This window comes from Diceros bicornis, chromosome 4 (genome assembly GCF_020826845.1).
Source record: "Diceros bicornis minor isolate mBicDic1 chromosome 4, mDicBic1.mat.cur, whole genome shotgun sequence".
In the NCBI taxonomy this organism is placed as follows: Eukaryota; Metazoa; Chordata; class Mammalia; order Perissodactyla; family Rhinocerotidae; genus Diceros; species Diceros bicornis.
Genome location: NC_080743.1, coordinates 80,035,809 through 80,058,609, shown reverse-complemented (window position 1 = coordinate 80,058,609; position 22,801 = coordinate 80,035,809). Strand labels below are relative to the sequence as shown.

Sequence of the window (22,801 nt, the reverse complement as noted above, 5' to 3'; positions counted from 1 at the left end):
ATCATCTCTCTCAAAACTCAGCCAGTCACTTCAGGAGCGGGCTCATAATCCTGAGCTTCTAAGCAACTGCTTTAGGAAATGATATCTTGCTTTGTATTTTTCTAACTGAATGATGAAATATGCTTAACAGATGAGGCAAGCATTTTATAAGGCGACTCGGAAAATGCTGAATTTAATTAAAAATAAATAGACCAGGTTTTGGAGAGTTTGCATCTAATCGTGAAGTCGCCTATAACCTCCTCTGAAGAGGAACCCCCTCCCATTCACTTGCACAAGTGCACAGAATTGCTTAGCAATTCATAACCGCTGCTGCCTACTGTGGCCTGTAGCTAATGCCCTGAACACAGATCTGCAGGAAACCATGGTTACTACTCCATACTCAACAGACTCAACAGCACCATGGAGCGCTGGCCCCCTAGTGTGCAAAGCTCTTATTCTTAGATAATAAGTCTGATCTCCACATGCAAACTGCTTTTACATCAATTCCTCATAAAAAAACAAAAAATGACCCATATGGTGATTTCATAAGATGATTTCCTAACACACCTTTAAACATCTATAACTGCAGTCACCTCGGCAACATTAACAGCTCCATTCATTCAACAAGTATCTGTAGAACGTCAGACACTGTGTTAGACGTGAGGACACAGGTAGCATAAACATAATCAGGAACCTCACAGAACTCATACTGGAACTCAGACGGCAGAAACTCAAGCAACTATTACAATAAAGTGAGCCACCATGAAATGGTGGAAGTCCAGGGTACTGCCTCTGTGTCATGATTTTGTTTTGCGAGAGCCAAATACTTCATTTGATCCCCATAAGTGTGAGACAAACAGGAATGGGTACTTATAAGGACTGAGGAGTCAGGAGTGGCTCCCAGTCACTCATCTAAGGAAATGGCACAGCCCACACCAGAACCTAAACCCGACCCCTCCTGTATTGTAAGTCAGGGGTTACCTTGTGGCTAATAGCTTTGGTCAAGCTTGGAAGCTTCGCTCTTTAGGAGCACTAGTTGTTTTATCGAAAAGAAGTTGTTCTTATGGTCACTGGAAAGTCAGGACCTACTCCAGTATACCCTTCAGTGTTTTGTTGTTACCAGCATCCAAAAGTTAAATCCAAATGTGAGTGAATGAGAGAGAGAGAAAGAAAGAAAGAGAGAGAGAAAAAGAGCCGGGGGGCGGGGAGGAGGTTTGCACAAAATGGTGGAATATTTCTAAGACAAGAAATGGATGGGCCTATTTTAATGAATGAAAGAAAATCTAAGACCCTTCTTCGTCACCCCTGAGTTAAAAAAATTTTTATTATAACATAATTTATGAACAAACTTAATACCAGGTATAAATTCCTCAATGCTTAAAGCTCTTATACGTCAACATAACAAATTTGCAAATATGTTCTTGTTTTGATGCAACTAATCACCAGTGTCTTTGTATTTTGATATCCAAAATCCTACTGAGGAGCACGCCTGCTCATCTAAGAATTGTTACATTACACAAATAGGGGTTACTACACTTTCGAAGCTTTGTTTGCTGGTTCAGATTGCATACTTAATCAAACTCGGACAAGTAAGCAAAGTAAAATCACAAAATTTTTTAAATTCCTGACTCTATTCCAGCAACTTCCAACAATATTCCTGTGATCCCTAGTTTGAGAAACACTGGGAAAAGAGCAAGACTGTGGAGTTGAGAGAGACTAGCATTATCTCCAGGCAGGTTAAATCTTTATGAGTCTTACTTTCTTCATCCTTTTATAATACTACTCACTGTGAGAGTTCAATAAAATGAGAAAATCAACTATGAGAATTCAATAAAATGCATATATTTTGCATATATAAATGGTAGCTGCTATGGATTATAGTAATGAAACAAAGACTTGTTAAGCAAATATTAATATTCTCTTATGCTTTAAATAACATTTCCTGGGCTGTTTGCAAGGTACATAGAGATCACTCAGGTCCTAGCCCAACCCTCAACAATCAAAACAGAGAAATCCATGAACAGAGCTCCTTTCCTTAGACATCTACTGAAATATGTGCTTTTTGTAGAAAGTAGAGTAACAAAAAACAAAGAATCGGCAGTTGGGCGGCAGATGGGTGAGAGGAAAAAGGATGAAACAAGCAGTGCCCAATGCCTATGCCCAAAGAGAAACTACCTCTTCCCATCCTTCAACGGTAATGCTCGAAACTTTCTTACATGTCCTTTGAGTTCCGATCTAACAACGCCATTTCCCATCAGACTATTTATAAGTGGTCTGCTGGGTCAAGGACGAGATTGTGGGCAGGATAATGTAATGCTCATCCTCAGGTCTGCTCACTCCTCTCCCCAACACTGACTTATTTATACCGCATCTAGAAGGTCAGACTTTAAAGAGCTCCTGAGTCAGAGGGCGCAGTGTCAAATCCTCCCCCAGATAACGCTGTAACTTCCTGGATTTCAAACGGTAGATACATGTGCACAGGCGTTTACCTTTTGTGATCTGCTGCCACCAGCTGTTGGTTTGGAGGTCTCAGCATAATTTTCTTTGTCGAGACTCAGTGGGGATGGTGCTAACTTCTGTGCAGCGAGACGGGGGCTGGTCCTAGTTGCCATGGTTGTCCGGCGCAGGACATAGGGACTTGTCTTTCCTGTTGGGATATCAGCAAACCCTAAGAGCAAAAAAAACGCTGACTGTCAACGCTGCTGGGTCCAATTCTATCTACAGTGGAAACGACATTCATTAGGTAAAGTTGTAACGAAGATAAGGGTAACTCCAAAAACACTTTCTCCTGGCCACAGTGGACCATGGATTAACTTCATAGTTACCCTGGGAGTCATCAAATCGAATAAATAACTAGCAGGTTCTCTCTTATCAGAAACATAAGAAACCACAATGAGAAAATAACATTAAGCAGAAAATTTTTTCCTGCTTCTTCTATGTGGATGTCTTAACTCGCATTTGCCTAAGATCTGAAGAACACACCAGCAGGCTTAACTGTAAAATTTGGATTCGAGAAAGTAGGACGATAAAATGGAAAGGAAAAATTAAAAAGAAAGGCTAGCTCTTGTTTAGGGGGATAATGTAAAATGGTCACAGCTACTTCAGGTGACAGCTCCCATGCAGAGCAGGAGGGAGGAGAGACTTGACCTTGCTCAGAGTGGCCTCACTCTCTGCACACACACACCTCCTTCCATTGAGGGGACGGACAGGACTTGTGGCGACCATAAGGAGAAAGTCAATCCCAAGGATACTAAAGACAGCATATCACACACACTCCAGGGTGGCATTAATGGCTAATTAAAGCAGTGTTTGTTTCTGTTTTGTTTTTAACCTTTAACTACAAATAAAAAACAGTGATGAGAAAGATAGCTAACTATTTTTGAGCTAGATTTCCTAAAGGCTAGAGTTACTCAGAACAGGGCTTCTGAAACCATCTATGGCAAAGAATCAGCTCTGATATTTTTGGAGGGGAGGGGTGGGGAATAATCTGCTGTGGAATGATATTTTTGTATAATACAATAAGAATCAACCAACAGAAAAACGATTATGTGCTTGGATGTTGAAACAATGTCAAATTGCTATGAAAATTTTAAACTCTTACTCTTGATTTCCGCACATTTTTTTTTCTGTCATGGACCAGGAACAAATAGTTCCTAGACTGGCCCCAGTCCCTGGGCAACGATTGGAGGACCACTGGGGTTTAAAAAAAACGTGGTAAGTGGCTCCAGCCAGGGGGCCAGCGTCATCGGGCCCATCCTCCAGCTCATCTACTACCTAGGTCAGACATGACCAAAGGTAGCAAAGCTTGAAGGGTGTCCTTGATTTGGGATTTTTCAGCACAGAAATATCAAATTCTAAACAGGTTTTTGACAGTCATTTTCAAATCTATGAGCCCTTTTTGTAGTGTGACATGAGTAATTAGATCCTAGTCATTCTCTCATGACAGAAAGGAAAATATATACCTTATCAATTTAAAAGTGGACAATCACTTCTGAAGATCAATTCATACTGTTGCACAATAATGTAAAAAATAAATGTTTGTCTCTTTTCTATGAGATTTTTTTCTTTCTTTCTTTTTTTTTTGCTGAGGAAGATTCACCCTGAGCTAATATCTGTGGCCAATCTTCCTCTATTTCGTATGTGAGCTGCCACCACAGCATGTCCACTGATGTGTGGCAAAGGTCCACACCCTGGAACCAAACCTGGGCCACAGAAGCAGAGCACGCTGAACTTAACCACTAGGGGCTGGACCTGTATGTGAATTTTTATGTGGACTTCCTTGTATGTGAATTTCTATGTGGACTTTCAAAAGAACACACATAATTTTTAAATTATGCGTACCTTTCTTTACAACTTCTGGGAGTCCCTCTGGCTCGAACTCAGTGTATTCCACGTCCTCTGCAGGGTGGATCCCACTTTTGAGTGCTTTCCTGCTTTTCTTAGAAAACGTCTCTGGGGTAGAAGGCGTTCCTTCCCCATTCTCACGAATCCCACTAGACCTCTGTCTTTTGCCTGAAGCTTTATTTTGGCCGGACGATAACTTCTTTTCAGTAACAGAAGGGACTGGAGATGGTCCTGGAACAACTGAATTTAGCCAAGGAGAACTTTGGAGACTAAGTTTAGATTGTTGTGAACTCAGACGAGCAACTTGTGTTTCTAACATCTCTTTGTCTTTCTCCAACTTCTCATGGCTTATAAGCAGGGAGCAGTACTTGTCCAAGTATTCATCTGCCTCCTTGTTTTTTTCTTCAAGAGTTTCTTTCAGTTCTTTCATCTCAGTCATTAATTCATCTACATTAGCATCCACAACAGTACCTGTCATAAATAAAGTGACACATCATGTGTAACTTGATGCTTCTCTAGTTAACACTGGGCATCATAATGCAGGTAACCTTACACTTGTTTTTTGATTTTTTTGGAGGACATGGGGAGATGTATCTGTATATGTTCTTATAGTTCAAACAACTCTTGTTTGGGAGGGATCATACCAAGGTACATATTCTAGTAAGTTACATACTCATTGAGACAGCTTAAATAAAATCCACTGAAATCTCAAACTCATATTTTAGCCAATCCATCAAACTTTCTTAAAGTGATCATATGAGATCAAATGAATTAATTTACACATCCTCTATTTTCCCCTGTCCATTCTTTCCATCATAAACGAATGAACAACAAAAGCTGGTAGAGAATATAAAGTCTCTGTTGTTATGGCTTTGGGAGACAGGAAGGGGCCAGTGACGAGGCAAGCCCAAACCATCTGGAAACAACGGAGGAGCTGATGTACAAGAGCTTGAGGGATATGGCAAGTAGAAGTCTTAGTCAACTTGTAGTACCATGGTCAGCATTAAATCCATTGGAAAAACTCCCTGGAGCCCCAATCTATCCTCAGTACTCTTCTCAACAGGAAAGATTACTGACCTGCCCTGCAAAGCTGTGGTCCAGAAGAGCCACTCCTGCTACGCTTGCCATAATCTACCCACACAGTAAGAGCATTCCACTCCGGGGTGTAAGGAGAGAAAAGTGACCAGGAGAGTTGTCATTTCTCTTCTTTTTTATTTTATCTCCACCTCCAAAAATATAGCTCCTCAACCCTTCCATTTAGTTGACCCACTAGGATGGGCCAAGGACAACCAGAATCAGCTGTTTATAAATTACCAATGCCAGCTCAGATGCCAATCTGCCTTTGACGGAAGAACTAGGTAAATGGACATCCACATGAAAACTCTTCTTGGAATGGCTTGTTAGCAAAAAGTGCTGTCAGTTTTTTGTATGTTTTATGGAACAGAAGATGCAATAATTCTATTTCAAAATGCAGGCTTCATTCTGAATCCTAGTAATGTCTGCAAGCTGAGCACAAAATTCAGAAATTGAAAAACTGATAACTGCTGAAAATCGACAGTAATAGAACAGAGCGCTGAAAATACTTCCTATGCACATACACCATCCGTGTAGGGTGTCACTAGTGGAAAACGGTTCTGGCTTATTGATGTGCTCAGTTCACGCCCACCTGTTTTCTGCTTCTCTCGTGCAGCTTCAAGGTGAGACAGCTCTTTCTGCAGCATTTCCTTTTCCTCTTCCAGCTGTTTACAGGATTTGATCAACAACTTTATTTTCCCCTGGGCACGTTCATTTTCCTTCTTCAATTGATTTGCATATTTTAGATTGTCCACCTACAAAACAAAAGTAATTCCACCTAAAACTTTGAATTGCTTTTTATGAGCATATGGAAATATTAATTAAGAGATATAATTAAGAATCATATATTACCAACTTAAGAATTATTATGTCTAAAACAAAACATTTAAAGATGCATAAAACAATTCACCTTCTCTACTGTACTCAGTTTCCTAGGTTGCCCCAGAAGACACTGGTTTTGTCACTCTCTTTCTTAGTATCAGCAAGCATAAATCTTGGTTCCTAAGATAATGTCCTATTAAGTAGCCCACTATGTCTGTGTTTATCCAATGGGAATCACACCTGGGGAGTGGGGGTAGGGGTCCACGGACATACTGTTGGTGAGTCAAAAATTTTCAGTAAGAGAATTGTGTTCCCATTTGTAATCTTGTGCTATTGCACAATTTCAATACCTAAGATGGCATCTGTTTTAGTCACACAGAGTGAAGACCAAATTATCGCTCAAAACACAAATTCAAATTTTATAGTTGCTCAAACAGAAAGGAATAGAATGGTGGGAGAATTGTGTCATCACCCACTTCTCAGCCGCACAGTTCGCAGTTCCTTAACTGCAACTGCAAAATCCAAACAAAGCTATGAAAAGGATTTAGGGGCAAAACTCGACCTGAACAGATACGAAGGTATTTATAGTCTTTATTTATCTCACCTTGTGAGAATAGTCATACATTTTGCTGCAGAAAGATGAATTGGATTATGAAGTATTACCCCAGACCTCGCTGGGATATTATGCACTGTATTATGTAATATCTAAAAAATGCAGAATTCTAAAGCAATCTAGCTCCAAGAGTTTCTGATAAGAGATCATGAACAGGGGCCGGCCCGGTGGCACAAATGGTTAAGTGCGCGCGCTCCGCTGCGGCAGCCCAGGGTGCACTGGTTCAGATCCCAGCGCGCACCGACACACTGCTTGCAGAGCCATGCTGTGGCGGTGTCCCATATAAAGTGGAGGAAGATGGGCACGGATGTTAGCCCAGGGCCAGTCTTCCTCAGCAAAAAAAGAGGAGGATTGGCAGATGTTAGCTCAGGGCCGATCTTCCTCACAAAAAAAAAGAGAGAGCGAGATCACGAACATATAAGGCAGACCACACTATTTAAAATAAAAAAAGAACCTGAGCATCACAGTCGTGTTGCAAGTAGATTTTATTCTTTGTATATTTCATCTCGAAACAACTTATTAGCAATGTTGTGGTAAATCTGCACTTTCAGAATTTTCTATTTCTGATTCCAACCATAACTGGATTAGCAATCCATTTAATTCAATTTCAACAACGCTTATCAACTGGTACCTTATTAAAACTATATGATATCTGAATAGACTCAGCTAATAAGCAATGTACCATTTTGTACATAGTATATATATAAATAGACATTCCCCACAGAATTGTCGAAGATCAAAAAAGCAGAAAGTGAGTAAAAAAAAAGTAGACCCGAAGCTACTTCTTTCTATTATTAAACCTAATTTCTCTCATTTTGTAGCAGCAGAACATAACTGATCATTAATGTTATCTTGAATTTTATTAGTTTGTATTTTATTGGTATAGTTCCTTCACCTTGATAGTCATGTAAGAGCTATAAACATAAGAAGCTTATACCTAGTTTTCTGTTTCAATATACAATTAACATCACAATTTTAAAAATTTCAATCACCCTAGAAGTGAAGACCTTTACTGAAAGATATTTATTTTCCAGGTTCATTATTATGCATTCTGGATGGTAGTCATTTTATGAAAAATATCTGTAGGAATGAAAACAGCCTCCCTTTCCAAGTAGAATCACTGCAGCACCATCTACAGTCTAACAATCCTGAGCCCAGGGTTCACCTCCTTTTTTCCTAAAGAAAAAAGTTTTATGATCCTTGCGTGGAGAGGAAGAGGAGAATGGACACATACGTGCGCCTGATCAAGTGGTGTGCCATACTTTGATCTCCCCGTAAGCCACAGCAAAGTGGGTTTGCTGATAGCAGTGAACTTGGAGATCAATCAAGCAGGACTTTGGAATTACCCACCAAATTATTATCTACAGCTGGAGCGGCCTGCCCTAATCGGTTATCAGCTCGACCTTCATATCCATCTTGAGAAGTCTTGAACATCCTCTAGTTTGAAAGGATTCACTGAGCAATGGATAAAGTTTATTCAAGCTATGAGACTGCAGGCCATCCACTGATTTTTAAAAATAACTCAGTGGAGAATTGATGAACAATATTATTTTTTGACTACGAAATAATTTTCATAAAAATTAAAATGAAAGCACTTAATTCTATACCATTAAAACCACTATTATCTGTATGAACCATTCTAAGTCATGAAGTTATGAGAAGTGAACATACCTTGGCTTTCTTCAATTCTTCTAAAATCTCAGTGGTTGCTTTCAAAGCATTATTGAGTTCTTCTTTACTGGACTTTAAGAGGTCCATCTCCACCTTCTGTGAGCTGAGACATTCTTCTTTAGAAGTCAATTTCTCTCGATATGTCTGGATTTCCATTTCATACTAGGGCAGAAAAATGTTAATTTAGCCAGGAGACTCAGCTAAACAATTGTAGGGAAAACAAAACAAAACAAAAAACTGATGTTCCAAGGACCATTTCAAACAGTCTTTGTGACTTTCCTACTATTCTACTCCAAGACGGAAATGTAGTTTTAAAAATCAAGTCATAAAATAAGACACGTGCAAGTAACTGGGGGAAAGATAGTGAAGTTAATACAATGGGACCTTTCGTAAGATTATACAGCATGATTATAACACAGAACACTGACCTTCGTGCAAAAAATGCCTCATTACCATGGTCAAAACACTCTCCAGCAACCCCGGTAACCAAACCCCACGTTTTTACCTGTTTGTTTGTCTCCAGAAACAAAGCCTGGTGTTTCTTTTCAGCCTCCTGAAGCCGTAGGTGATATTCAGCTATTTCTTCTCTCATTTTCTCCTGCTTTTCCACCTGGTCTTTGTGTAAGCAATCCAAACTCTTCTTCAATTCACTGTTTTCTAACAGAAGCTCCTTCAATCGACCCTAATGAGAAAAGCAAGAAAATAATTAAGAACTTGCATATATATCTTTAGGAAATTCTGAGTACTGAGGGGGAAAAAATAGTTTACAGGCAAGACAAAACCTATATAGAATAGTGCTATAATCCTTAGCAACGTATTCACTTTAAATCGCGACTTCATCTCCGGTGAAAATTTCCTCTGCTCCAGCCCAGTCACCCACAAAGTCACGTCCGCAGGGACCACAGAATCTCAGAAACCTCGACTTCAGCTAACCCACTCTGGGACCACACCTTCCTAGGCTTCCAGGCTCGCTTATTTAAGTACTTGCATTGCAGTCATTCCTTGACCTCATCAACAGTACCACCACCACCACCACCTCCACCCTTCATATTCAAGCCCCTCAGATTTATGTCTTTTTCCTCGACCAGCTTAGATTCCACATTCAATCACTATACGACTTTCCTTCCAAATGCCCCCAACTCTTTGCCCCTCTCTCCCTTCCCTGTGCAGGACTGGCTTTGCAGTCCTGGAGGCATCTGGCTTCCCCGCGCCTGATCCCAAATAGTTGTTTCCATACATCTTAATACACATGCAGTGTCCACTTCCTCATCGCCCATTCACTTTTTAACCCCCTCCAACCTGGTTTCATCCCAAACTCCTCCTGAAATAGCTTTTCATGGCATCATCAGCCTCCGTTTGCACATCTGAAGAGCACTCTTCAGTCCTCATCTCATTCTTCCTCTAAGTTGATCTGATGCTGCTGACCACTCCTTCTGTCTTGAGATAGTCTCCACTCTTGGCTTCTAGAACTCAACACTCTCTTGGTTTTCCTCATCACGTCTTCTTGTTTTCTTTGCTGGCTCTTCCTCCTTCATCTCACCCTGCATGCTGGAGGTCCTCTCGACTAGGCCCTGAGCCACCTTCTCTGCCCCATCATATTTTCTACCACTTCCATAATTTTGAAATAACCTATATTCTGAACTAGCCAAATTCCTGTATCCACCCTAAACCTTCCCTTTAAACTCTAGCCTCCTGTATTTGGTGTTACTTTAGATTTTATTCTAATTCTTTACCCTGGCCTTCCTACTGCTCCAATCTTTTTTCTTATCACTTTCCATCTGACTCCAGCCACAATGGCTTCCTTTCAATTTCTAAAAAATATAAATATCTTTCTAATTTCAGAGATTTCATCACACTGCTCTCCAGACCTAGAAGCCTCCTTCTTCTGCCCTGTTCTTCGCATGGTGACTCCTCATCCTGCAGGTGACATTCTCTGAGCACCCTATCTAAAATAGGTTGTTCCCTACCCTCATACCCCACTTCCCAATTATCGTGCAGTAAAGAATCTTATTTGTTTCCTTTATAGCACTGAACAACTTATGATTATTTCATGTTTCCTATTTAATGATTTATTGTGTGTCTAGAATGTAAGCTCTGAGTACAGGAACCCCAGAATAGCTATGGTTCAACATTCCATCCCCTGACTTTAGTAGGGCTTATTATTTATAGAATGAATAAATGAATGAATAAAGCCATTGCAAACTAACACACTTATATGTATGGACTTGAGGCTGAACACATCACTTTTCCTTTTAGTAGAGCCTGTAAATGAAATACAAATAACAATATGCTGGGGATTCTCCCACACTGCTCAGTACCCAAGATTTCAGCAGATGCAATACTCAAATACCATCCACAGGAACTCCTTCCACAAAGCTTTGTCAGGAAATTCCATAAGTCAACTGCTGAGAGTAAACGCCAAAACTTGACAATTTTCATTAGATTAAATCCTGTATTTAAAGAAAAGTACAAATTTCCCCAACTCCTTATGCAGGCTATTACAAATATCATTTCAAGTTTTTGTGATTATTCAGGGTCATAATCACAACTATATTTTGCTCTCTTTTTCTAAGTACTACATAGGGATGAAGTTGCATGAAGCCTATATGGATATAGGAATGTCTACCATTTAACTAGGTTTGGCAGACGGGTTTCATTGCACCTGCCAGCTCTGCGTGCATGGTAGCTGCTACCTAGGACACAGTGTTAAGAGATTCAGGAGAAAGGGAGGGCACAAATCAGCAAGGTCTGCTATGGAAACAGCAGCAGGGAGTGTGGCCCAAATGCTACAGATTCGCCACATTAACCCTGCCCTAAAATAACACCGGGAGACTGCACCAACTCTACATTTTACTGTGACTTCTTTCTGTTACTTTGTTACTTCTTAGCAAGATCAGCGCATCTGTCTCTAGGAACATTCTGGCTTGTAATCTGTGGCAGGCTATGAAAGCAGATAAACCTGCTGAAAACTGCATGAAATCTATTTCTGATGTGAGTTCATGTTGTACAAGGGTCGACTTCTGTGAAAAAATATTTGGACTCTGCAACAGGTATTTTCACGTGTTCAGAGGCCTCTCATGACTCCTTCTGGGCTCACAACAGTGCTGGATAGTGAAGATTACTGCAAGTCTAATCATGACCTAAGCATGGGGTTATTTTTTCTCAAAAGCTAAAAAAAGTCTGGTATATTACAGAAGGTCTTACACAAACAAACAAGGACAGTGTGCACACTGAATTATCAGAGTATAATGAATTTGTCACAGGAAAACTTACTTTGCTGCTCTTTATTTCTTCCGACATTAATTTTATTTCTTCAGTTAGCCTATTTTTCTCCCCAGTAAACCCTTCTTTCAACTCTGTTGTTTCCTGTACCATCTCGTGCATTTCCCTCTGCAGCTCAGTTTCCTTCGCAGTCATTGTGTTTACCTGAAATTTAATCTTTTGTTAGGATCAGCTTTGGGTTGTCTGTTTTGATCAAATTAATCACTCTGATACAACATATTTCATGACATTCACTTTAGTCTTCAACATGGAACCCAGCTAATCCTCCCTTAACTAAGAGTCTCGAAACCTACTAGGAAGCTTACCTTTTCTTCTCAGCAAAGATTTAATAAAAGACAGCAATAAGGGAAGGAATGACAAAGAAAGATAATATTACTAAGTCTTAAAATCTCGCATAAAGGTATTAATTTGAATTAAACTTAAACATCAGAGAATATTATATGAGCAGCACCTTAGATTTTTATCAGTTCTTGGGTCTCGACTAACCCTCCAATGCCATACTAATCTGCAAGAAGCATGCCTGAGATTAGTTAACACCAATTAAAACTCTATTGTATGCATCTGCCCCTTAAAATTGAAACAGCCCGGTACAGTTTGTCTAATCGTCTCTACTATAACTCCCGTCTCTTGCAAGCTGTACAAAAACTGCAAATTCTTGGAAAAATATAGTCATGATCGATTGTATTTTCTGGACACTCCCTTTTTTCTTTTAACATTTGTCCAGCCAAAATTTAATTTGAAGGAATCACTTTCCTAGATTAGTAAGTAAGCGTATAGAGCAAAAACTTAATTTTTCTTTAATAATTGAGTCACTTGATGGCAGATCTTCCCTCTAATCATCTGCTAACAAAACAGGAGACTACACAAAGATATAAAAGGAGCTGAAAGCACAAGATCCCCAGGACACACACTGGGAGCCATGGGGGTTCTGTTGGTTATAATTATATCAATATCTTTAAGTTTTTTTCTCCTCAAGGCAAAACGGTAGGGCAGGGGCAAAGGGGATCCCTTCTGATCCTGACTAAGTATCTGTTATACTCTCTACAGTAGTGGTTCTCAACTGGGCATGGATACGGAGGCTACTGTCCTGAAAGGGAAATATAATTAGAACCAGCAACTCTGTAGAACCCAAAGCTTCTCCCATGTCTGGGTGCCACCCTGAAAACCTGGGCCAATCCATAGAAGTGTCCCGTGTAAATGTGTGCCAAAGCAAAGAAAGAGTGAATGTCACCAACTATGTGCCTCGAGAAACTCAAAGATGGGTTTGGAAGCAATTAACTGTTTTTCCAAGTTGTTTCTTTTCCTTTTGTGTGTTAAGGAGATATAACCACCAGCCATCTTGAAACTGACCAAGTGAGGCACTCAAGGGAGATGTAACCACCAGCCATGCTGAAACTGACCAAGCCTCCGCACAAGAGCTATGCCCATGAACTTTGCCTTATTTTTAATACAAAGATCTCTCCAGGAGGAGCTTAGGCCTCATTATGTGGAAGCATGTTCTCCAACTCAGCCTGTGCAAGTGAATACCCCCCTCTCCCTTTTGAATATTCATTTCCCAACCAAATAAAAGTTCCTGCTTTCCTTTGTTTGGGGACGCCATGACTTTGGAAATGATTCCTCATGGCCTCCTATTTGCTGCAAAAACACTTTACTTTGTGAGACAACTTCCACTGGTGTAGAGTCTTATTGAACTCACCAGGGGGCGAGCCCACTTGGTTCGGTATCATCACTACTGCTGAAGCCAACTCAACGTCCTCATAGTTCAAGACCCCCACAAACTTAAAGCCTTTACAAAGTTAGGTCCAATATTGCAAACACTGTCCGGAAGGAAATATAATTCACACGACCACCTACTCAAATGTAAACAGATTAAGCCACTTACTTTCTCAACAAAGGACATTTTTTCCATTTTTGTCGATTCAAGCTCTTTCTCCAGATCCGTGTAAGAATTCCGCAGTGCTTCTACGGTGTCCTGCAAAGTGTCATTTTTGGATTGCAGCACCTGGATCTTCCGCTCCAGTTCTCCCATCTGATTTCCCAGCTCTATTTTTTGCTTCTGCCAAAGTTGCTGCTCTCCCTCCACCTGGGACAGTTTCGAGATGAGCTGCTCTTGGTCTTGAATTTGACTTTTGAGTATATTGATTTCTTCATCCTTTGTCTCTAGTTTCTGTTTGCCATCTTCTACTTCTCCAACGAGGCCATTCACAGAAGACTGCAAAATAATGTAATTATTTTTGGCCTCGTCAAGGCCTTGTAGCAACTGAGCCCTCTCATGTTCGAGAGAATCTACTTGACTGCTCAGACTCTGTTCTTTGGCCTTAAAGGTCTCTTGGTCATTACACAAAGCTGCCGCTTTCTCATTTAGCTCCTTTAATTGTGTTTGAAGCATCTCCGCTGTAATTTTAGATTCCTCTTTCATCTGTACCTTTTCTTGCTCTTTTTCTTGCAATAGATTTTCAAGCGAAGAATTTAATATTTCCAATTCTGATGCTCGTCCTTGCTCTTTTTGTAATTCTTTTGTCAGATTCTCTTTTTCTGACCTTAGATTGACAAGATCTAGTTCCAAATCTCTCAGACTTTGGGCCATCTCCTCTATCTTTACTTTCAGTGCCACTGCCTCTGCTTTGGAATTCTCAGCCTCAAGAATCACATGCTCTTGTTTTTCTCCTGATATCTCCAGTTCTCTTTCAAGGCTCTCAACTCGATCCTTAAGCACATCTGCATGATGCTCACTTTCCTTCAGTTGTCCTAAGATTTGGAGGTGCTTCTTTCCATCAGCTTCCAGGTGGACTTTCAGCTTTTCAATGCTGTTTCTCAGCTGATGCACTTCCCGCGCCGGTGAGTCCAGACTTGCTTCTTCAGCCTTCCAAGTTTCCTCATCACACAAGGCTGCTAGTTCCTCATTTAGCTCTTTCAGTTTCGTCTGCAGCATCTCCATTGCAGCTTTAGATTCTTCGTTCATCTGTATTTTTTCTTGCTCCTTTTCTTCCAATAGATTTTTAAATGAAGAGAGTAACGTGTCCAATTCAATCGCTTGATCTTGTTTTTCTTGGAGTTGTTTCGTCAGGTTTTCTTTTTCAGACCTTACTGTGATAAGGTCTGCTTCTAAAACTTTCAGGCTTCCGGTCATCAATTCTATTTGGGTTTTTAGAGTCTCCACCTCTGCTTTGCAATTCTCGGCATCAAGAATCACCAGCTCTTGGTTTTCTTCTGACATCTGCAATTCCCTTTCGAGGTTCTCAACTTTATCCTGAAGCGAATCACTCTTACGCTCACTTTCTTTCAGTTTCTCTAAGACGTGGAGCTGCTTCTTTTCATCGGCCTCGATGCGGACCCTCAGTTTCTCAATGCCTGTCCTCAGCTGATGCACTTCCTCTTGCGTGGAGCTCAGCCTCACTGCCACCTCACCTTTCTCCATCAGTGCAGCCTCCAAGGCCTTGGCGACATTGAGCTTTTCATGTTCCAGTTCATTCAGTTTGGTCTGCAGGCTTTCGGATTCCCTTACGAGCAATTCTTTCTCTGCATTCAATTGCCCGACTTGGTGTTCCAGCTCACTTTTTACCAAAGACAGTGCCTGTGAGTCCTTTTCCGAACTCTGCAGCTGCTCCTGGAGATGAGCTTTATCTTCTAACAGCTCGCTTACATCAGAGGACAAAGTCTGAAGGAGCTGTGTTTTCTCCTTTACCTCAGCCCCCACCACATCCATGTGATGTAGACACTCACTCTGACGAGATTCGAGCTCTTGTATTCTCTCCTTCATCTTTTCAGACATCTGACCCAGTTCTTTATTTTCTTTTGACAAAGTATCTAATTCTCCATGAAGCTGGTTTCTCTCACTTATGACCACAGAGAGTTCTTCTTCAAGACAGGTTATAACTTTCTGCTTATTTTCATTGTCTCTTTCTAAATATAGCTTTGCTGTTTGAACTGCCTCTAAGTCAGCTTCCACACAGAGAGCGTGGTGCTCAATGCTACTTTTCGCAGATTTGGTCCTCTTCAGCTCATTTTCGACATCAAGGAATCTCTCTCTCCAGTTGTCATTCACCTTGGCTACATTATCCTCAATAATTTCATGTGACAATTTCTCTGTGCCCATTTCTAAGCTAGAACTGAGGCCTTCCGAACTCTCTACTCTCTGGTGTAACTCCTGGTTATCACAAGAAAAGGATTCCAATTTTTCACTTAAATCTGATTTTTCTTTCTTAAGTTCCTCAACTGTTTTTTCCAGTTCTATGCATGTTTCAATCTTGGTAGTTAGTTGGAGTTCTTGTAAATCGAGTTTTGAGTCCAACTCTTTTAATTTATTGAGCAAGCTTTCAACTTTTTTGTCACGTTCCTCTATGACATGAAGTAATCTCAAATTCTCATCTGATGTCTCTTTTACCTGCAGTTGGAGATTCTGAATGTTTACCTGATTCTCCAGAAAAGTCATAGGTACCAAAGCACTACGACCAGAAAGTGACAATTCAGAAACGCATTCTGAACAGCCCAGGGTTTTGTCTTCCACTGGCGTCTCATGACTGGCTCCCGGGGACTGCTCCCTAGACCATTCTCCTGTACGTGTGATCATACCAGTCTCAGTTACTTTCTCCACCTCTAGACTGAGGATCTGCTGAACATCTTTTCCATAAATCTGATGCAAGTCACGCTTTGGTGTTCTCTCTTTAGTTTCTGAAGTATTTTCTTCTGATTCTTTTATGTCACAGCTATCGTTTCCACCTGGAAGAACCTATAGTTGTAATATATAATGAAAGTGCATTTTATTTTTGCAAGAACAATCAAAATACAATAAATAGGCTTAATTATTATTTTATGTAAACTGGCTACCTGCCTCTACTAAACACATCTCTCCGAATGGCATATTCCCACCACATTCTCCTCTCTCCATCCAAATATTCAACATAATTAAACAAACATCAGTAAGTGTTCTGTATGGCCAAGGCACTGGGTAAGGTATTTATCAGGAGGACAAACCCTTCCGATCAGCTATTTAATCACCTAAATTGTGATGTATCTAAATTTCATATTTTTTTCTTGCTAAGAATAGTCTAGGTAGCCTAAATATAAAATTTCTCTTTGTGATTATCAAATAAGAGGCTACCAAATTCCAGATAAAATGTTCAGCTTTCATTTTCAGCACTTATGATGTTCTTCAATAAGAGAAGACAATAAGGTTTCATGACCAGATTCCCAGCCCAAGGATGAATCACAGATCCAGCACTTAATATCCATATTCTAGGATAAATCACAGATCTGGGCCTCACCTTCCTCTCATCTGTAAAATGGGAACCTGCTGCTGTGACTACTACTGTTGCCACGTCACCACCTGCCCTCCCCACCTTACAGAGGGGGGCAGGGGCAGTTAATGAGACTCGCCAACTGTACAGCATTATTAGTTTAGCTGGTAGACTAGAAAAAACAAAGTTATAAGTAACTGAACAATTTCATATTCAATAAAGAAAGAAGTGTCTCTTTAAATGACTGATCCCAAATCATAGATTTGTATCAGAGCAAATTGTTAGAAAATTATTCAGTAATATGTAATAAACTCCTATATTTAGTATCATGAATGTAACTCTATAACATTAAAAATAGTCTGAAAAGGGCAAGAGAGGTTAAAATTCATATCACATTACAATTCATAAGCTCTAGTTTAATACTTAAATGTGCTTTATTAACTCACAAAGAGTAAAAAACACATACACATCCTGAAGACTTTCTGACTCCATAATATAATTTTCTCCAGGAGACTTTAAAAAACATCTTTAGTAATTTCCCATATAACAGTGTTTAAATGTAATCATGATAGGAATTTACCCGCCAAATAAGGTTTACTCATTTTCCTAAAGTTCTGGTTTGTTTTTAAAAAACTTTATATCCTTGGACTCTAAAAATATTTTAATTTAGATTTAATGCGGATTTCAATTCAACAAACATTTATTGAGCGCCTACGAGGCATGTAATCAGAGAAATAGCATGTAAATTCCATGTACTTACATCTTCTGTGTCTGTGCCAAGCAAAGACCGAGAACTTAGGTCCAGACCTTGTAGCTGGAGTAGCGCTGCTTCGAGCTCCAGCGACAGGTGTTCCGTCTGTTTCTTTTCTGCCGCCAACTTGGACTCCATCTCCATAGTCACGCTTGTCAGCTTCTGTTGCCACTGTTCATTTTCTGACAAATACTGCTTCCTAAGACAGCCAAGCTCTTTCCTTTCAGAACTTAATAACTGTTCAAGCTCTTCAATTTCCTTATTTTTCATAATCCCTTGACTTTCAATTTTCTCTTCCAACTTCTTGAGGGACTGCTGGTACATCTGACAGAGGGTCTCAAGTTGTTCAATACTCCTCACTGGGGCAGGTGGGATTTCTTTCTTGGTCAGAATCTCCTCCTCCAGACTGCTGCATGCTGCTTCCTCTACATTAGACTGGTTTGCCAAAACATCCCCTTCTAAATTATTCAAAAGGGATATTTCACCTGTGTGTTCTAAAAGATCTTTGTAAAAAGACAAGTCTCCCAAACTTGAAAGACCAGGGCTGTCAGTCACACAAGAGAATGACAATGACAAACGCCCCTCCCCAGATCCTGGTATTACCTCCTTTACCAAGTCACCTTGAGAGTTTCTTAAACTCATTGACAAGACCGAATTTTCAGCCTTCAATGTGTCAACATAGGACTGTAGCTCTGACATCTTAGAGCTCATTTGACAGTGCTGATCATGTAAAATTTTGTGTTCGCTTTGTAAAGATGAGAATTTCTCCTGTAATTCAGCAAAGTGCATTTGAACTTCCTTGTTTGACAATGTCAAGTGCTCATAGAAATTACCGTCGTCCAAAGAATTTAAGGACACAGACCTCTGCTCATTTTGTTGTTCACCAAATTCACCTTCTGGCATTTCTTTCACTAACTCACCTTGGAGAAGACCAGTCTCATCGTTTAATATTTTAACTTCATTTACCAGTTTCTCTACCTCTCCTGCCATTTTACTAGCTGCCGCGATACATTCTGATCTTGAATCATTCAGCTCAGACATTAGTTCAAACTTTTTGACTCGCAGTATTTCACACATCTTCTCTAGCTCATCCAGCTTGTTCATGGCTGTTTGTAGAGAGCACTGCAGATGCGCATTGTCATTTTGACTTGTTGACAACTCATGAAGCACTGAAATATACTTTTCTTCTGTATCGTTAAGGCCACTAATTTCTTGAGACTGAGTGTCCTGTTGCAAACTTCCAGTTTCTAAGTCTCTTCTAACTGTCTGTAATTTGTGCTGCAGGCACTCCTTCTCCTTCTCACTTTCCTGAAGTTTTAATTCCGTATTTCTTATCTTAGCTTCTAATTGTGCCAATTGTGCATTATAACTGTCTAGAGAAGTATCTTCAACTTCAAGATCCATCGGAAGTTGAACATTACATTTATTTATCTCACTCTGTCTTTCTTTCACTGAGTCCCTAATTGGTTCCAATTCTAGAGTTTGATGCTTATGTTTAGTCTTCATTAAGTTCATCAGGTGCTCATTCTCTTGTAATAAGGCATTAACTTCCCTTTGCATCTTACTTTGTTCTTCCTTTAAAGTCACGATTTCTTGCTTTAAACCATCAGCCTCACTCTTGGAATTGTTTTGGATATCTGCAATCTTGGATCTCAGATCTTGTTGCACTGCCTCTAAGTCTAGTATTAGATTCTGGTTTCTTTCTTCAGCTAAAGCTAATTTGGTTACAAACGCTTGGTGTTCCCTTGTAAGTGTTTCCTTTAGCTGTTCCGATTCATTTTTCCTATTTTCACAAACATCAGTGCATTCATTGAGCAAGCGTTCTAACTTCGAGTTCTTTTCTTGTGCAGCTTTATATTTTTCATTAAGATCCTCAAACGCATTTCCCGTTTCTTCACATCTTTGCAGTAAAATAAGTCTTTCTTGCTGGTACTGATTAGATAACTCTGAAATGCTTTTGTCTCTTTCATCTATACAGTTTGAAAAACTCTCACTTTTTTGGAGTAAGTTAATCTTCTCTTGATTTAAGGTTGCATTCATTTCCTTGAGAGTCCCATTCTCTTGGGTTAGCTCTTCAATTTCCCTTTTATTTAGAGAAATGATGGAACTCATTTCCTTTTTCTCCAAGCTCAGAGTTTCAGACAAAAGTTGCAGCTCCTTTAGAGATTCTTGAAGTAAATGATTGCTCTTTCTTAATTCTTGAGTCTCTGCTGCCTCAGTCCCTAATTTTTCATTCAAAAGCTGCAACTCTCTTTCCTTGTTCTCCAGGGCAACTAAAGTTTCAGCAACAACATTCTGATGAACAGAAGTGTCTTCTTGTAACTTACTAATGCGTTGACTTGTTTCAGCCACAAAACTTTGATGCATCTGTTCTGCTTTGATGAGATTTTCTTCTATTTCTCCTCTGATTTGCACCAACTCTTCACACTGCTTTTGCAGATCTGAGTTCATCTGCTTTTGAGACTCTAAGGAAAACTCAAGAGAAACAACTCTATTTTGTAAGATGGATGAATTTTTTGGACTTTGGTCCACTTTTAAATGGCAGTCGCTCCTTTCTGAAGGCATGCTGGCTTGTTCTGCAATTATATTCGTGAAGGAAGTATTCACTGCAGACTGCTGTTCAAAAGCCAAAAGACCTCTGTGATGAGCCTCGTTTGTCACCAGAGAGGAATCTTTGGATTTTAGCAGGGCCCTGAGGCTCTCATATTCAGTATGCAAGTCTTGGTAACGCCGGTCTTTGTCCATTATTTCACTTGACAGTAGCTGAAGCTTGTGTTCTAGATCTTCAACTTGCCCAGTAAGCTGAGAAATTTTCAAACACATATTTTCCATTTCCTTCTTATGTTTCCGATCTGAGAACTCAGCTTTCTGTTGTAGTTCTACATAAGCTTGCTTCTGTGTCTCAATCTCCACAGTCTTGCTGTCTATTGCATTGTGAAGGTTCCTGATCTCGACGTTCAGGTTTTCTCTTTCCATCTCCAATGTTCTTACTCTCTCATTGTATTCGTGACTTTTTATTTGTTGGGTCTTAAGACAAGTTTCGAAATGATTAATTTTACTCTGCAAGCTTTCCTTCTCCGATTTCATCAGATTTAAAAGTTGTTCGTTTTCACTTTTACAACGAGAAAAGAGAGTTTTCTCTTCTTTCAATTCTTCACATTCTTTCTTTTTTAACTCCAAAGCATTCAGTAAAGCTTCAGACTCTCTCTCTGTTTTGCTTAACTTATCATTCAGCTGTTCAATGTGATGTTCCCTTTTCTTCAAAAGGTCTTGAGAACAATCTCGCTGCTTTTCCAGATCAGCCAAGGCAAGCTTCAGTTTCTCTAATGTCAAGGAATTCTCTTGCTGATTTATTTTTTCTTGAAGATCTCTTAACATGGTTTCTTGAGAGGTATTCTTGGCTATTAAAAAAATAAATTTTATTAAGTTGTCACGTGTTTAATAAATATTTATTCTACAAGAATTCTAAACTCTAAAATGGCTTTTCAAGTCCTGTAAAAATTGGCATTATTGCCTGGGTACCTCCTGGAAAGTAGATCACCTGATAATTATCTAAATTATCTAAAATTGTCTTATATAAAGACAATGAGAAAATGGTCCTTTTAAAGATGGTAATATATTTGTTCATCTTCTTTCTAAGCAGCTTAACAAAGTATTGTTGTATAAAATACCAGGAGATTAGTTTCCTAAGCACTTGAAGCTTTCTTTTCTTCTTTTTCTATGTATGTGTTTATGTATATGTGTATTTTTCCCCTTTTGAAATACTTATTCAAAGAGAGAAATCTGCGACAAGAGCAGCACTAAAATGGAAATATCCCACTTCACTGTGGAGTAATTCCGATTTCCCAGAAAAGTAAATAACTACTCCACCATTTTAGCCAAAAAATCCATAGGATCAGGCTTAAGTAGAAAAGACTAAATGATGCTATATATCAGTAACTCTCAAGGCCTATATGTGTTACTGAGGAACAACGTCACCCACATCACAGCCCCTCACAATAAGAGTGGTGTCTATGGACATGAGAATCATCTGGAAGATTTTTCAAACTCCATTACCACCTTGTTTTCTGCCTAATAACTCACCTCTACCCACTGGCCCCTCCTAGTTGAGAATAACCACAATGCTTTCGTTCAACAGTGATGGGAAGGCTTCATATTCCTCAAGTATGTTGGGGGAGAATAATAGTTGAGAATCTCACTAGATGATAAAGGCAGCACGTGTTATAAACTCAGATGTTACACTAAATGGAAAAGAATTCCTATTTTTAACCCACTAATCTCATTCTACCTACTGAGAGTTGATGGCTTGTGGAGATGGTACCACAAGGGCTATTATCAATCCACTTTGCTTGTGAGGACCTAAAACAATGACACTAGTGACCAACACTGAAAAATGCCCTAACCCTTCCTTTTCCAATAGTTCTTTCAAGAAAGCTGAAGACTGACATTTCTACCTACTGCCATGGAAAAACTGAAAGCTGTCTTGGAGAGATTATAATTTAAAAAAGAAAACCATCACAGAGAAGTGTGACACACATTCCACAGGTCAGGTTAAAAGAAATCCTAGATGTGCAAACACCTCAGGTGAGAAAAAAAAAAGTAAGTAAAAGACATATGGTACCTACAAATAAATGTGAAATTAATGGTGGATTCGTCTGCTGTGTATAGCATAATTCTGTGGCTCTACAGAAAGTAAGGAAATAAAATCATTCAGTCAAGTAAGTCATCAAAAAACAATGGTTATTAAAGGCTGGTAAAATATGCATTTAATATAGGGTTTTTCCATTATCTGGGAAATGGTAATCAGCGAGGAGATGATCTGTCTGAACATAACTAACAAACACACTTGAGACACAAAGAATAGCACTCTGGGGCGAGAGACAGCACTGATAATTTACTTTCGTGTGGAAAATATTTACCCTTCTGTTGTGCTGAAAAACCAGGCAGTTTGGGACGCAATGTGTTCCAATAAAAAATGTCCAACTATCATTCTGGAAATTAAAAAGTAGAAGAGGGAAAACTTTCTCC

General features: G+C 39.6%; 1 protein-coding gene across 3 annotated transcripts in view; it reads right to left on the bottom strand.

The window, feature by feature from the left end:
• Positions 1-22,801, bottom strand: part of CENPF (centromere protein F) — a 57,965-nt gene that overhangs the window by 2,870 nt on the left and 32,294 nt on the right. For all 3 annotated transcript variants that reach the window (XM_058539848.1, XM_058539849.1, XM_058539850.1), the window contains 8 exons: positions 17,783-21,174; positions 13,668-16,514; positions 11,777-11,929; positions 9,009-9,185; positions 8,504-8,665; positions 5,990-6,152; positions 4,321-4,794; positions 2,469-2,647 (listed from right to left, as the gene is read on the bottom strand). In XM_058539848.1, the coding sequence (XP_058395831.1) occupies positions 2,469-2,647; positions 4,321-4,794; positions 5,990-6,152; positions 8,504-8,665; positions 9,009-9,185; positions 11,777-11,929; positions 13,668-16,514; positions 17,783-21,174 (7,547 nt within the window). The remainder of the gene's footprint in view (positions 1-2,468; positions 2,648-4,320; positions 4,795-5,989; positions 6,153-8,503; positions 8,666-9,008; positions 9,186-11,776; positions 11,930-13,667; positions 16,515-17,782; positions 21,175-22,801) is intronic.